Consider the following 16,705-nt stretch of genomic DNA (forward strand, 5'->3'; position numbering starts at 1 on the left):
TTAATTAAAATACTGAACCCGCCAACCGGAAATTTTTTAAACAAAATTTTTCATAAAAGCAATGACAAATAAACGTAAAAAACAAATATTTTCTTGTAATAAATGCATGAATATGTAAAGAAAATACTAGAGGGAATAAAGTAAAATTGACCAATTAAAAAAATTTTAATTTTTAATAGAGTATTTGGTAATATTATTTGTTTGGTTAAAATAAATGAATATATAAAACAAACATGCAAGAATTATGGACAATTTTCATTATAAATATATTAACGTACATGACAAGTTTTTTTGTATTGTTTTTTGTGTGTGTGTTTAAAAATTTAAAGTTTACCGTTATAAATTTGTAAAAGTTGGTAATACATAAGTTAATTTAAACCTATCGTAGATTTTGCTTTACGCACGCGGCATTATTCGAATAAGGAGATTGGTAACACAAACGTCCATATGGCGTTAAACAAAATTATTACGTGCTACATAAATTCCAGATAAATTGATTCCCCAACCCCCTAATTAGTTAAAAAAAAAATATTTTTTTTATGCGATTATTTATTTCATCTTATTTTATTCTTAATAATGGGTAATAAAAATTCACATATCAAGAATAAACGATCATCAATAAAAAAAATACCAGAATTTGAAAAAATAGAATCAGAACAAGAAAGACAAGAAGAGCTATTGGACTATTATTTATCGACTGATACCGGTTCTATTGATAGATTACATATGTATCACTTTCTTAAAGGATATATATTTCAAGGTAATTTTTCTTCCCCGATTGAGGATATAATAATTGAAGGAGGGTGTAAGGTTTTAGATATTGGGTAAGTGACATCTTTTCGTCAAATATTTTGAGGAATTTTGTGATATTGAATCATTATTTATATTTAAAGATGTGGTCCTGGTACATGGTTATTAGATTTATCGAATAAATATGAAAATTCTTATTTTTTTGGTGTAGATATTAAACCAATATTTCCACGAGAGGTAATGAAAGTTTTAAATTTTTTTTATTTTATTTTATTTTATTATGAAATAATACCGAAATTTTAATCTTTATAAATTGATAGATAAAACCAAATAATCTTGAATTCATCGAAGCTGACGTAACTAATGGATTATCATTTCGTGATAACGAATTTGATTTAACACATGCAGATTTAATGGGCCTTATGTTTACGCCAGAACAATGGGATATCGTTCTTTCTGAACTCATTAGGTACATTATTTCTTTTTTTTTTTAATTATTATCCATATTTTTGAGAAATTACGCCAACCTGTGCTGATTTATATATATATTTTTTTCAGAGTAACGAAACCAGGTGGATATATTGAAATATCTGATAGACGTAATAGTTTTGTTGGTGTAGGTCCGATTTATCGTAGATTAACGGACTCAAGTAATTATATTCATTGTTTTTAATCTTAATTTTATGCATTATTTATATTATAAAATATTAATTTTTTTTTTTTTTGTAAAACATAATTAATTACAGTTTGGGCATCATTTTTAAAACGAAATATAGACGCCAAATTGATTTATAATCTAGATTCAAAATTTGAATTACAACCAAATATAGGAAAAGTTCATCGAATTGAAAAAGATCTTATCGTGGGACCTAATGGAGGTAAAATTGGTTTAGTTTTTCAAGATATTGCCGTTTCTTATTTTAATTCAGATATGACATGTAAAGTTGTAAGTGAGGAAATAGGAATTTCTGAAGAAGAATATAAAAATATGGCAGAAAAATTAGCTGAAGAATTTGAACAAACTAGCACTGAATGTGTTCATGTTAGATTTTGGGCTCAAAAACAATTAATGGATTAATAGCAATAAATAATATATAGTAAAGAATGTAAAAATCATTAATATTTTTATTATCAGTATGTAAATTTTATTTATATTAGCATTCTTATTTAATTTATAAAAATCTTAATATTTATGATATTTAAATTAATATTTATGTAAATAGTTAAAAATAATAATTATTAAAACGTTAACAATAGCGAAACATTCAAGATTGTTTTGATTTTTATACATCAATGGGTAAATATTTTAAAGAATTAAGTTTTTATTTTATCTATATTATATATCTTATTAATGGCAAGATTGAATAAGTGAAAAAACATTACTTGTTGGGAAGTCATGAAGCAAAAGTTATAAGTTATTACTAATAACAATATATATGATGAACGTAATTAAAAATCTAAATTTCTCGCCAAATTTATTTAAATTCGATTGGTTATTAACCTACGCGCGAACGTGCCGTATTAGGGACTATTAGTAATTTGACCAAATTAATCAATTATCCTTAAATTCTGAATAAAGTATTTAAATATAATTTTTGAACGCGATACTAATTCTCTAAACAGAAATTTATACAGTGTAATTTATGAAGTTCATTTTATTTGATTATAAGAAGCCCGTTATAATACAATTTGACGTTCACAATCTTGACAAATCATAATCCTGAAGATTCAAAATCCTAACACTCATTACATTATTATTTATTTTGACATAATAATTTTACATTTATCAAGAACTTTTAAAACTAACGAAATTGATCTACTAGATAATTCACTGATCTTTCGTTCCAAAATAGATATAGGAACATTAGTCCTCAACTCTGTCCTGTCTAAAAAATAAATAAATAAATAAAAATAAAATAATAAAAAAATTACAAATGATTTTTTTTTTAGCTCGTCCCTCTTGTTTGTATCTCAATGTTTTTCTTGATAAGAAATTTAAAAGATGCAAAAAATTTTTTTTTTAAATTTTACAAAAAAATGAAGTAATAAAACTTGAAATATTTCATAATTTATCAATTTCAAAGTTATTTGTAATATTAATATTAGAATATCATTGATTACCTGAAAACTTTAATAACTCTTTACCAAAAAGTGATACATTATTACATCGTCCCGTATAGCACATTTACCAATTTCTGCATTAAAATATATTGATGAAAATATAAGCTAGTATCTGTAGTCATATAAAATAGTTCCATACATAACTTTAGACTTTACCATCACTATCATATCGTCTCTTGTTGATCTAGACTGTAAAAAATTTATTGGTTTACCTGCTCTTTTATAAAATGAAATGGTTTAAGTGAAATAAAATTTAATTAAATAGGATGTATATCATGTGACCTTTTCATTGATATATTTCTTCTGAAAAATTTCTTGATGTAAGTTTCTGTATTTGCCTATTATGAGAAAGAAAATATTGTTAATAGTGTGCCAAATATTTATTTAATGGAAAGAAGACATAGTTAATTCCTTCTCTAGAATTAGCAGACTTTACCAATAACAAAGTTAGGCTGTCTGCTTGAGTTGGTTATCAAGTGAACAATTAAAAATAAGAAATAAAAAAAAAGAAATAAAGAAATAAAAAAGAAGAAAAAAAAATAAATAAAATAAAAAAGAATTAAAAAAAAATAAAAGAATTAAAAAATTAAAAGAAAAAGCAGGTAATCCTAAGTCAACCTTGTGAACTCCCCGACTCAATTGAGTAATCCGTTCTAGATTTTCTTAGGAGTTACCCATTCCCCCTTCACCAACCCAAGCAAACAAATCCAAGTATTTTCTCCTAAGTAAAATTTGTGAACTCCCCGGCTTAATTAGCAATCCGTTCTAATTTTACTTAGGAGTTACTCACTTTGCAAAATAAACAAAACACACCTCTTTTAAGGTCTCCTAAGCCACTTTGCACTCATCTTGGGAAAACCAGTAATGCTCCATTCAGAGAGCTTTCGTCTGTCATCTACTTTTCAATATTAAATAGTGCTGTAACTGGTAACATTAAATAAAAAAAAGTTCAGACGTTTTTAATAATGAATTTTTTCTACTAATACAGCATTAATATCTGTTACTCTTTCTTATACACGTAAAAAATGCAATCGCGCAGAGCAACAAAAAAAAAATAACAACAAAAAAACTGAAAAAATCATTAAAAAAATAATTTTTTTTGTTGCACTTTCCCTTCTATCAACGCCCAATAAAACCTATATTTCTATATACAGAGAGTATTTCTATAGATAGTATTTTTTTTAGAGAGGGTAATATTCTTTTGAGATACTGTAGTATATCATGTTTTATTATTTTTATTACGGACTCTTATAAAGGTTCTTTGGTATGCAAGATAGAATTAGTGGAGTATTTTTTAGAGGAAAGTTAGGAAAGTTGGGGTATATATACATTTGTAAAAAGCAAAAAAGGGATTTATTATTTACTGTACCACATACGCGAAAAAAATGATTAATAATATATGTGACTAATAATGAATTGGCGTAATTTTGATCCGAGCTTACGTGATCCGATTTTAGCCACAATAGATGAAATAGGCTTACTTTGAATATTGTGCATTTGTGCGCCTATCGATATTATCGATATCAATATTAAGATACTGTAAAAGCTACAAAAAAACGCGTCAAAATAAAGACGTCATTGTATATACTGTCATGGCACTGTACCATATGAGACCATTTACTATGATGGCCACATAGGTATCTCGGTCCCCTACTTAGGCATAATTAGCAGGAACGTTGTCTCGGTTTTATGTTTTCATCCCGTGGTAAATACTGGCAAAAAAAGAGAGAAATTGAAAGATAATAACAAGTTAAAGTAAGTTATGTAATAGATTAAAATATTATATAATGTCATTTTTTTTTATTTAATTAAGTTGAAAATTCAATGAAATAAATTTAACATATTTCTTATTCAATTTAAGTACTAAAGTGAAAGTGAAAACAACGTATTTCATTTGTTCTGATCTTTCACCCTGAGTAGAAAATCAAATAGAACAGGTATAGCACGTGAAAAAAGTATTCCATTTGAAATATTTACACCCAGATAGGTATCTAAAAAAAAGGAATGTCAGTAAGATCTTACTAATGTTTATTACCCAACCTTACTTTTCATTCTGAAACCCAAGGCTAGACCCATTAGTAAAATAACCCCTTCCATAGTTTATTTCCAATTCCCGAAATCAAATAATTCAATACGGCCAAGATTCTAGATAGAAAACTATAAAAAATAAGCTATTGCCTATCGCAATTTTTGTAATTTGAAATACTCAGAAATGTTTTCATGTTGTTTTTGCCTAAAAAACTCCATTTGCAGTGTTCATCTACCGGAATACATTAACAGAGATTCCTTTACCAATATGAGCTGGAAATTAAAGATCAGAAGAACCGGGAACGTTAAGTAAAAACTTTATTAACGTTCTTTTCATTTTTTGTTAGTACGGACCAGATGCTTTAGATCAAAGAAAGCGTTAACAGATGGTTTTTACTAACTTTTTCTCTCCTCTTGATTTTTTTGTATTTTTTTTTTATTAAAGAAACATTAACTAAATTAACTAATGTTCCTTTTTTTTATAGATTCATTGGTCATGCGTAAACGTCTTACTCTTTTGTGGCATATTGGCCCAGCAAAATTCTATTTTAGGGCCTGGATGAAAGATTATTATAAAAATAGAACAGCGCGTTCATGTATTTTTTTTATTACCTGCATAATGTAGGTCATTACCATAAAATTATAATAAACTTTATTACTTTATTAACAAATCTTAATTCATAAATTTGTTGAATTTTCTTTTTGATAATATAGTAATGAATAAAAAATATATTTAATTAATACAATCTGCCAATATCTTCGTTGTTCACTTTTTTGTTGATAATGCGTTTATACCGGCGGAGTAATTTACAAAAAATCCATCGTGTTTATTTACGTATAATATCGAATATTGATAGTTTATTTTGCGTATTGTAGTATTGTACGTATATCAATTTTTAATGGATATATTAATGTATTTTAAAAATGTTTTAAAAATTTTTATAGTTATGATATACACATATCAATTGATTGATCGTATTTCTATTTTTATAAATTTTTATATATCTTCCAAAATAATATCAGTCTATTTTATATAAAACTATTTACGCCGCGAAAATCATGATATTCCAGTGACTCCCGTGAAATAACTGATTTTCCGTACCATAAAGCCCTTTAATATACTTATTTTAAATTGTAGTTACGTAGTATAAAAGTAAATATAATTATGTAATAGACTCATATCGGTCATATGAATAAAAGATCTACGCAAAAAAAATTACTCATGCAAATGTGCAAATAGTAATTCTTTATGATGTGTAACACATAATCTTGATATGGGTTTTGTTATGAGTATATAATTTAAATAATATAAATATATCTTTGCCTTCTTCTTTTTAAGCCTTTTTTATCTTTTTTTTAGGTCTAGGTCTTCTCTTTAGTCTTAGGTCCCTTTTCTTTACGTCTTCCTTAAGGTATGTGGGCTGTTGTGTAGGTTTTAGGTTTGTGTGTGGGTTTGTGTGTTTGTGTGTGGGTCAATGTTGCTGCACCTCAACGCCAACAAGTTTTTAAAAGACTTGGCCAAGTCAGCAACAAATAGTGATTATATATTTTAAGACTGCTATTTGATTTCGAATAATTGTGCAAAATTTTTCCACAATAACATTCGACATTCTTAGGACTAGCACGCACATTGAACAAATTTTTAACATTCAAATTTTTGATAATTTGCTATTTTTCGTAATCAATTTTTTTTGCTTAATGTTGTAATAAAAAAGGATTAAACATGACAGACTTTATCAGACGAAAAAGATGAAAAGAATAAAAAGGTGAGAAACGTTAGACTAGACTAACCTACTCAACCAATGGACCTGGTCATTAAATAGAACAAGTGGATGCAATGATAAGGGAAGTAATGGTTACCATTTTCCTAGTTAATACATGAAATTTACATTATTTTTCTTTTAATGTTCGATAAAAAATTATTGATATTTTATCACATTCTGTACTGTATCTGCAACATAGCATGGAATTTTAACTTTTGTAGTTTTATGGATAATCGGAACTAATTTTAATCATGATTTTTTGGGGCGTTTAAATTCCCTAATTTAATACGTTTTCCTGCTATAAATTTTAATAATTATTAACATAGATATAAAATAAGATAAAATGAAATAAAATAACATTGAAAGTCAGATAAATATTTACCACTATCGTCATGAGTTTCAACATTTAGAAATGTTTCACTTCTTAAGGAGGTCGAAGAACTTTTAAATTTTGTGATGTTAAGCTAAATAATAAATAAATTAAATACAATCAGAATTATAATTTAAACAATATATTTTATTATTTTTAATCATTTTTTACACCTTTTAAAACTACACAAAATTTAGGAATAAAGCGCTTAATGACCTACTTGTATAAATGGCTCCTGAATGACGATTTTCAGCAAATTCGGTTCCAAATTTCTTTGATGTTACAAATTACATTCTTTTTACTTCAGCTTGATTAAATTCTGCCTCTAAAAGCACAATCACCAAAAGTATCACGAATTTTTATTAATCATTAATATAGAGTGATAAACATTTTTTGCAATATTTTTGTGTTTTAACAAAGAGTGCCTCAATATATTCTCACAATAAATACAATTGTTATCTCCATCATTAAAGAAATAAATTTAATCGGTTTAATTTAGTCAAAAGAATTTCATTATTTATATGTACTGTACAAATGTTATAGACAAGTAGACAAGTATTTATATTGTGCGTCAAGATGTCGATTTACCTGGCTTACTGTACATTATCGGCCCAATATGATTATAACGCCTTTAGTCAGTGTTGTCACGGGACAATGTCCGGGACATGTTACACAAAAAAGAAATGATAACCCCTCGAAATTTTTCTATGATAACCTTGTTCGATACTTAGCAAAAATGTTTAGCATCCAATTATGCTTAAATATATATAATTTTTGTAGAGAATTTTAAGTTACAGAAGAGTACGGACAGAGCGCGGACATGTCCGGGACAACCAAAAAAAGCTGCGGACATCAAAAATGTACAACACTGCCTTTAGTGTTTTGACCAGAATTGTTAGGCAAGCTATCATCTGATGCACGTCAACTGTCAGCTGACGCAAATTGACAATATTTATAACGACAATCTATATCTAGACAATACCTTTATTAAGAGTTAGAAAAAAGATAGAACTTTCTGTTAAGTATTTTCAGATTTTTCCATGGAATTTTAAGAATTTACTACAATACTACAGAAAAGTCCGTTTAAAAATTTAGAAGTACTTTATCGAAAGGCTAATACAGATAATCGCAATTAACGCATCGACTTACTTAGTTAAGATGCACATGATCAACTAGTGGAAGTACCTAAACATTTCTGATGGAAAGTATGATACAAATTAATGAAAAAGGAAACAAACTATTGATGGATTGACGGGGAGTAAAAAAATGAAGACATTTTAATATCTTCTTACGAATTTTTCATAATAGAGGAAGTTTAGATGGTTTAAATATTAAATCATTTAGGAAAAAATATAAAAAATTAAAAATGTTTAATTAAATTAATTAAAAAAAAATTGTTATTGATGATCATAGTAATCATTTTTATTATTTTTCTAATAATCATTTAGATTAAAGTGATAGTTTTTTATTTAATTTATTAAATCTTGTAAAAAATTTGATGGTACATTGATATTTGATAATTTGTGAATCTTGTTTTAATAATCTTTCCTTATAACTAATTTATTTACATTTTATACTTTAAAAATCCAGTTATCAAATGAAAATGAATAACCAAATCACCATTACCAAAAACTATTTGAAGTTGAAGATATTGAATTATTTAGACCCGTTTGGAAATAGATTTATGTACTATGTATTATTACAGTATGTATTTTAAGTTTATGTATGAAATAGATTTATTTTTTTAGAATAATATTAAATTAAATAAAATTAATTTCTTTTTCCATTGCCACGATGAACAAATTGACTATACTTGATTAATCGACAAAATGGCACAGGAAATTGATAATTTGCGAATTTGCGATACGCAAATATTTAAATGAAAAAATTTTTTATACTTTTGTCTCTTTATTTCCGGAGAATATAGATACTCGATTTCGTTTTAAAAAAAATTCACAAATTTCTTAATTTCACATATATTATATTTACACACATGAACTTGAAAAATAACTTAGTGAGATATTCTTGGACTTTGGATCGCATCTTGTGAAGAACTAGTTGAATGTATTCGATCAAAGAACAATAAAATAAGTTTACATGCAGGAATACAAATTTTACGAATCAAGTAAGTTGCAGTAATCTGTAAAAATAATTGTTGTTAAACTTTTTGTATGAACTAAAGTTATTAATTATTTCAGATTAATTTTCCTCTCCGGGAAGATATAAATTATTTTAAAAAAAGACTTGAATATTGTCTATATTTTTAATTAAATGGGGTATAAACTTTTGGATGCGAGAATAGTGATAGGATTAAATGGAATTAAGCGTTAAAGGTAACGTTATGTGTTATTCCTTTTATTAAAACTACAGACTTTGACGTTTAGAGGGAAAATTAAAGATCGCGTAATTTTACGAAAGAAAGAAATTGCAAGAAACTAAAAATAGTAATATGTAAGCTGAAATTTTTATCATTCCGTGGAAGTGAGAGTGAACGTGTAATATTCGTTATTTATTTTATATTTAATGTTGAATCAGAATATAGTGAAGATGAATTGACTAAATGGTATTTAGAGAAATCTAATATGCAAGCGAAAAACAATCAAATCGAAAGGAATAAAATTTAAGAAGTGGATTAGACGATTTATATAGGCTTGAAATTGTTTTTAACCCATTTAATACAATTATATTTTTTCGAGAATTTTATTTCGTTATTATTAATTTACTACCAGTTGATGACGAAATTCCTGAGAATTTGACGATCGATTATTAGTATTTAGTCTTATCTAGTTGTGAATTTGACGGTGGAGCAGAAAACTACGAAAAGGCAACAATAATTGAAGAGGAAAATTAGGTGATATTGATTACCTATTATCCTAGACCACTTTTTAAATAAACAGATGTACAACAAGCAATATAATCTAATTTTAAATTTAATCTTTTCAAAAAAAAAGAATTCTTCCTTTAATCGCGCATTATTTTTAAAATAAAGTATTATAAGTTCGACGATTGAAATTTTTTATGGATCAATTTTAAATTTATTTAAAATGTTTATTTTAATGGCAAGAAGAATTTGCTTAATTTCACTTTTTATAAGTTCTTAATACACTTATTTAATTACGTAACAGAGATGATTTAAAATAAAATATCCGTTACTACTGTACTTAATACTTCTGTTCAATTTCGTTCGGTCGGATTTTTCAATTGATTTTGTTGTATCGAGATATTGAGGTTAATTTGGCCAAAATTATAGTAATTCTGAAAATTACTAATTTACTATAAAGAGATTCTAATCGGTGCGTTCAAACTAAAAAAAAAAGTATTAATTTACATATGCAAGCAGGTCTGATTAAAAATATATTATTGTGTCTATTTATTAGTTCAAAAAAAAAAATAACTGCGTTATGGTTAAATTACCTTTTTTTTTTATATGAACTAAGCAATTTACCTCTTCTTTAATGGAGGGTCCACATTATTTTTAACCGAAAATTATGAAATAAACCGATGTATGAATGTTATATTTGTACATTATGAAATGAAAATTAAGCATTGCTAAATCCCACCGCAGGTGATTCCAGCATTAGAGATGTTAACGGGCAGAGTTTTTATGCCATTTTTAATTCTGCCCAAAATTCTATCCTAATTCTGGCGAGGTGACAATCACCAGCGGTGATATTTAGCAATGCTCATGAAAATTTATCAATTTAAATTTTTCTAAAAAAAAGTAATTTGCAATTTTATGCGTGGAAGTTTACGTTTCGCTTTCTTTGTTTCATTACTCCAATCTTGAAAATAAAATTAAAATTAATTTTCTAATTTTTGCAGTTTTATAGGGATAAAAAAAAGATTAACTATAAATAATATGAATACATGTAAACGGAATGACTACTGTAATTTATTGCTTTTTGTAAATATTGCAATTAAAATGCGCTATATTAACTAATATATGTATCTAAGCGTTTTTGTATTATTATTCAAATAGTAATTCTTCCATTTTTCTTCGCTTCTGTTATTTAACATCATCATACAATGATGCAAATAGTCATGAAATGTTAGGCATATCCCATGTAAAAATTCCATCCCTATGAAAAAAGCCTGTGTGATTTTTGTTGAAAAAACATCCAATTAAATTCACTATGATTTCTGTATATTTGACCATACAATAATTGTGCTAAAAATTGCAATAAATCACACAATAGTTGTATGGCAATCATACAATAATCATCCAATTTATGACCTGATTTTATATAATTATTGTCTAATTTTTGAGCCAAATTTTGGGCCGAATTTTAGGAATTATTCTGGGCCGAATTTAGAAATTATTGTGAGCCGAATTTTAGGAATTATTAGGAATTATTATGGCCGAATTTAGGAATTATTGTGGGCCGAATTATTAAGAATTATTATGGCAAATTTAGGAATTATTGTAAGCCGAATTTAGGAATTATTGTGGGCCGAATTTTAGGAATTATGATTACAGTAAGTTAAAATTTGGTCAGTAACGATTAACGACAAGCAAATTTATAAAGTGAAATTATGGATTTTTATTAATTTAATATACAAAATAAAACACTATATTTGATATGAATTATAAATGTAGAAAACTATAAAAAAATATAAATATATATATATAATAATTCATAAATAATATACTATCGCTGTATTAGATATAAACTATAAATTAAAACTATAAATGTATAAAGAAAATAAAATCAAATATTAAAGAAAGTAAAGTAAATTATTGGTATAAGTAAATTATTAATATTAAAAATAAAAAAGTATGAAGTTAGTAAAGAAAGCAAAATTAGAATTAGTAAGTAGTATGGAAAGTAAATTGTTAGCATTTGTTAGCGTTAGTAATAATAAAAAAAAGAAAGTAAAATAAATTATTGTAAGTAAATTATTAATATTAAAAATAAAAAAGTATGAAGTTAATAAAGAAAGCAAATTAGTAAGTAGTATGGAAAGTAATTGTTAGCGTTTGTTAGCGTTAGTAATAATAAAAAAAAGTATAAAGTTAGTGAAAAAAGCAAGTTAGTAATTGAAATGTAAAAAAGTTAGAAAATAAATAAAAGGATAAAAAAAAATAAATTTTCTTACCGAAAAGAAAGTTTGAAGAAAAAAAGTTTGAAGAAAAGAAAGTTTGAAGAAAAGAAAGTTTGAAGAAAAAAAGTTTGAAGAAAAAAAAGGTTAAAAAAAATAAACAAATATTTTCTGCGTAGTGAAAAAAGTAAGTTAGTAATGTAAAAAAGTTAAAAAATAAATTCTGCGTAGTGAAAAAAGTAAGTTAGTAATGTAAAAAAGTTAAAAAATAAATAAACGAAAAGAAAAGTTTGAAGAAAAAAGAAAAAAAGTTTGAAGAAATAAAAAAATAAACAAATATTTTCTGCGTTATATTTATTATTTATTTTGATGATCAGATCACGTGGTATAATATAATTTAATTTTAATTGGACGATCAGATCACGTGTATTATATACATAATTTTAATTGGACAATTTCTTTTATTTTCCAAACTAACCGGATAAGTAGTGACACAAAATTTTAATTAACGAAAAATGAACTTTTAAACTTTAATTTTGCATTAGTTACAAAATTTCATTACAAAAGCAATACGACAACACAAAAATTTACTTTATTTAAAATATATATGCATATTATGTATGTTATCTCTAATTTATGAAATAAAATAAAATATTAGTATTTGTAACTAATTAATTTCAAATTAAATAACTTACTTTATTATTTTCGTTATAATCTAAAATAAAAATAAAAATTAATTGATTATTATAAAAAATTTTTTGTAATATAAAATGAAAAAATAAATATTAATTATTACCTTTTCGCGGTTGATTGGAAATCCGCCCAGATTTTTTTCTTTCATTTTTTTTCTTCCCGCTCTTTTCGCTGGCATTTGTATTGCCAACGTCTGTACTATTATCATTTTTTTTCTTTCCGCTCTTTCCGCTGACATTTGTATTGGTATTGTCAACGTCTGTATTATTATCATTTTTTTTCTTTCTGCTCTTTCCGCTGACATTTGTATTGGTATCGTCAACGTCTGTATTATTATCGTTATTATCAGACTTCAAGAAAAGTTTAAAAGAGATATAACTGAAGTTAAAAATATATTTTTAACAAAATGCTTATACTATATATATTATACCTTATCTGATAAATCATCTGCAGTTCCACTACTACTAATGACCACTTTGTTTTTAATTTTATCTCTAGTGATCACCGATTTATTCTTTTTTAAAATAACTTCCATTTCCTTCTTCTTTAGTTTTTTTGGTGGGCACCTTTTATAAAATTCAAAAATTAATACGTATTTATTTTTATAAATAAATATAATTCAAAAGATGAAATTATTATTTACGTTTATTGTTCATCAAGCGGCGAAATAATTCTTTGATAGCCCAATCTCCTGTTGTTTTGGGAAAATGACTATTATTCCCTTTGAACTGAAAAAAAAATTTTGTTAAATGTATTATAAATGTATTGATTTAAAGTATGATTAATTTACAATATACTCACCTTCTCGATAATTTTTAATATTGCTCTCCTCTCCTGCTTTTCCCAGGACGTTTCAACATCGATATACGCTTCAATTAGGTCACGTATACTTGACTAGTAAAATATATAAAAGTTAAATCCTAAAATGATAATACATGAATTATATCAACAATTACATATTTATATATTACAAACTTTGTAACCATTAAATTCCTCATTAGTCAGGTTTAAAATTTTTGCAATATTAATATAAGCACCGGTTGGTTTGGAAATTGATACAGTTTCATCCACCACTTTTTCTAGAATTCTCTATATTTATAATTAAAACTTAATGTTAAAAAGAGATCAAACTGCAATATAAATGCTAAAATTAACTTACATTTTGTTGAACAGGAAGATCTGACGATTTTTTTGATTGATTAAGAACGGTTATTTTATTTAATTTTTTGTTAGTAGCCATAACAAAAAAATCCAAATGTAATGAAGAGAAATTCAGATAGAACGAAGAAAATGAAGAAAAAAAGAATGAATTAAATTTCTCTGAATTTATATTAACTTGACGAGGTTTTTTTTTTAAAAAAAAAGGTAGAAACATTAGCGATTTTTCCTAAAAAGGAAAGATAAACGAATAATTTTTTTTTTAAAAAAAAAGGCAGAAACATCATCGACATTTCTTAAAAAAGAAAAATACAACGATCAAATTTTTTTCTAAAAAAAATTGATAGCGATATTGTATACAAAAAAGGAATATAAAAGGGTTTTTATAACATCTATTTTTAGCTATTTCAACAGTTATGGTAGAGTTTTTTAAATAAAGAATAATAAAATGAATAAACGATACAAATTATTATAACAAATTATTATAATCGTGCGTGACTTAATAAAAATATGAAGATTTCCCACTAGATTTAGTATTAATATTTTTTGGGAAGTTGTTTCCTATTTTTTTTTTTTTTTTTTAAAAAAAAAAAGTAGAAACATTATCGATTTTCTTAAGATTTTTTAAAAAAAATTGACAATATTTGACAGCAATATTGTATACAAAAAAGGAATACAAAAGTGACAATATTTGACAGTAATATTGCAGTAATATTGTATACAAAAAAGGAATACAAAAGGGGTTTTTCATCATAAGACTTCAACCAAAGACCAAAGTTTCTTAAAGCGATCTTTTTTTTAAAAAATGACAGCATTCGAAGTACAAAAAAGGAATACAAAGGAGGTTTTCATATCTATTTTAAAATTACACAGCCATTTTATCATAAGATTTTAACCCCTATAAAAAATTTTTATCCGAATTTTTCCATTATTTCTCCGTGTCTTCCGTGTCTTCCGTAAAAATTCCGTGAAAATGATACATTCACGGATATCGAGATGAAAATTTCCATGATTTAAAGCTATTATTAATTCTATTAAAATGATACATTCATAAAAAAAAACATGGAAAGATAAAATACGGATCATATTTTTACAGGAATGTAATACTTATTTAAAATAATAGTTATTTAATTTGATGAATAATTGTTGACGTAAAAATATATTTTTTTTGACGACAAAAAAATAGTGATAGTATTACTGTAGATTAAGTGTTAGATCCTCGAACGAGGATAATTTTTTTTAAGATGATTAATCCGTCATTAATCGCAATGAAATAAATGGCCCTATAAAAAATATGGATACTGTTAACATACGGTATTACCGTATTTTGCGAACAGTATCATTACAGTATCATTAAAGTATTTTAACAGTATTTTCACATACGATATACATTCGGTATTTTGCACACCGTATTATATACACGGTATTTTTAAATAGTGAAGATTTGTATACTTTATACTTATATACAGTATTATATCTCGGTTTATAACGTATGTGATTATTTGCGAACAGCATGGTATTCCAGTTTATAACGTACGTTTTATACTTGTTGTTATTTGCGAACAGTATTATACCTCAGCTTATAACGTATGTTTTATACTGGTGGTTATTTGCGAACAGCATGATGCCTCAGTTTATAGCGTATGTTTTACACTGGTGGTTATTTGCGAACAGTATTATGCCTCAGTTTATAACGTACGTTTTATACTTGTTGTTATTTGCGAACAGCATGATGCCTCAGTTTATAACGTACGTTTTATACTTGTTGTTATTTGCGAACAGCATGATGCCTCAGTTTATAGCGTATGTTTTATACTTGTTATTATTTGCGAACAGTATTATACCTCAGCTTATAACGTATGTTTTATACTGGTGGTTATTTACGAACAGCATGATGCCTCAGTTTATAGCGTATGTTTTATACTTGTTATTATTTGCGAACAGCATGATGCCTCAGTTTATAACGTATGTTTTATACTTGTTGTTATTTGCGAATAACGTATGTTTTACACTGGTGGTTATTTGCGAACAGCATGATGCCTCAGTTTATAGCGTATGTTTTATACTTGTTATTATTTGCGAACAGTATTATACCTCAGCTTATAACGTATGTTTCATACTGGTGGTTATTTGCGAACAGCATGATGCCTCAGTTTATAACGTATGTTTTATACTTGTTGTTATTTGCGAATAACGTATGTTTTACACTGGTGGTTATTTGCGAACAGTATTATGTCTCAGTGTACAACGTATGTTTTATACTGGTGGTTATTTGCTAACAGCATAATATACGCATATTTTATCATATTTGCAAGTATTATTACTACGGTATTTTTATATATAATATTTATATATTTAACATGAAAATTTGTCCTTATAATTATTAAATTTTATTATTAAATTAAAAATACTATAATCAGATATAGAAAAGTTAGAAGGTACAATTTTAATAGTGATAAAAAAGATAAAAAAATAAAATTAGTAGTAATAAAAAATTAATAAAAGATGAAATTAGTAGTAATAAAAAGATGTAGTTAGTAGTAATTAAAGATGAATTAGTAGTAACAAAAGAATGAAATTATTAAAGATTAGATTAGTAGCGATAAAATTAGTAGCAATAAAAAGGAGATACAATTAGTAGTAATAAAAAGATAAAATTAGTAAAATAAAATTAGTAATGATTAAAAGAAGACAAAACTAGTAGTAATAAAAGAAAAGGATAAATAAAGACAAAAAAAAGAAAAGAAAATAAATGACTGTACCTACTTTATTAAGTATATAA

General features: G+C 25.6%; 4 protein-coding genes across 4 annotated transcripts; 1 reads left to right on the forward strand and 3 right to left on the reverse strand.

Annotated features, from left to right (window-relative positions):
- Positions 1 to 576: 576 nt before the first annotated feature.
- On the forward strand, positions 577 to 1,828 carry OCT59_000279 (uncharacterized protein; the record flags this gene model as incomplete). The annotated part of the gene is made up of 6 exons (XM_066138724.1): positions 577 to 824; positions 894 to 987; positions 1,071 to 1,219; positions 1,309 to 1,400; positions 1,497 to 1,628; positions 1,695 to 1,828. 6 exons carry the CDS (start codon positions 577 to 579, stop codon positions 1,826 to 1,828), a joined length of 849 nt encoding a protein of 282 aa, XP_065988194.1.
- A 680-nt stretch (positions 1,829 to 2,508) lies between these two features.
- On the reverse strand, positions 2,509 to 3,805 carry OCT59_000280 (uncharacterized protein; the record flags this gene model as incomplete). Its single annotated transcript, XM_066138725.1, has 7 exons — positions 2,509 to 2,636; positions 2,872 to 2,878; positions 2,940 to 2,945; positions 3,028 to 3,060; positions 3,154 to 3,209; positions 3,685 to 3,707; positions 3,771 to 3,805. 7 exons carry the CDS (start codon positions 3,803 to 3,805, stop codon positions 2,509 to 2,511), a joined length of 288 nt encoding a protein of 95 aa, XP_065988195.1.
- Positions 3,806 to 12,695: 8,890 nt separating this feature from the next.
- OCT59_000281 (uncharacterized protein) lies at positions 12,696 to 13,300 on the reverse strand (the record flags this gene model as incomplete). The annotated part of the gene is made up of 4 exons (XM_066138727.1): positions 12,696 to 12,701; positions 12,768 to 12,787; positions 12,869 to 13,115; positions 13,196 to 13,300. 4 exons carry the CDS (start codon positions 13,298 to 13,300, stop codon positions 12,696 to 12,698), a joined length of 378 nt encoding a protein of 125 aa, XP_065988196.1.
- Positions 13,301 to 13,400: 100 nt separating this feature from the next.
- Positions 13,401 to 14,005, reverse strand: OCT59_000282 (uncharacterized protein; the record flags this gene model as incomplete). Its single annotated transcript, XM_066138728.1, has 4 exons — positions 13,401 to 13,493; positions 13,567 to 13,659; positions 13,741 to 13,854; positions 13,925 to 14,005. 4 exons carry the CDS (start codon positions 14,003 to 14,005, stop codon positions 13,401 to 13,403), a joined length of 381 nt encoding a protein of 126 aa, XP_065988197.1.
- Positions 14,006 to 16,705: the final 2,700 nt, after the last annotated feature.

The sequence above is a fragment of the Rhizophagus irregularis genome, chromosome 1, assembly GCF_026210795.1.
Source record: "Rhizophagus irregularis chromosome 1, complete sequence".
In the NCBI taxonomy this organism is placed as follows: Eukaryota; Fungi; Glomeromycota; class Glomeromycetes; order Glomerales; family Glomeraceae; genus Rhizophagus; species Rhizophagus irregularis.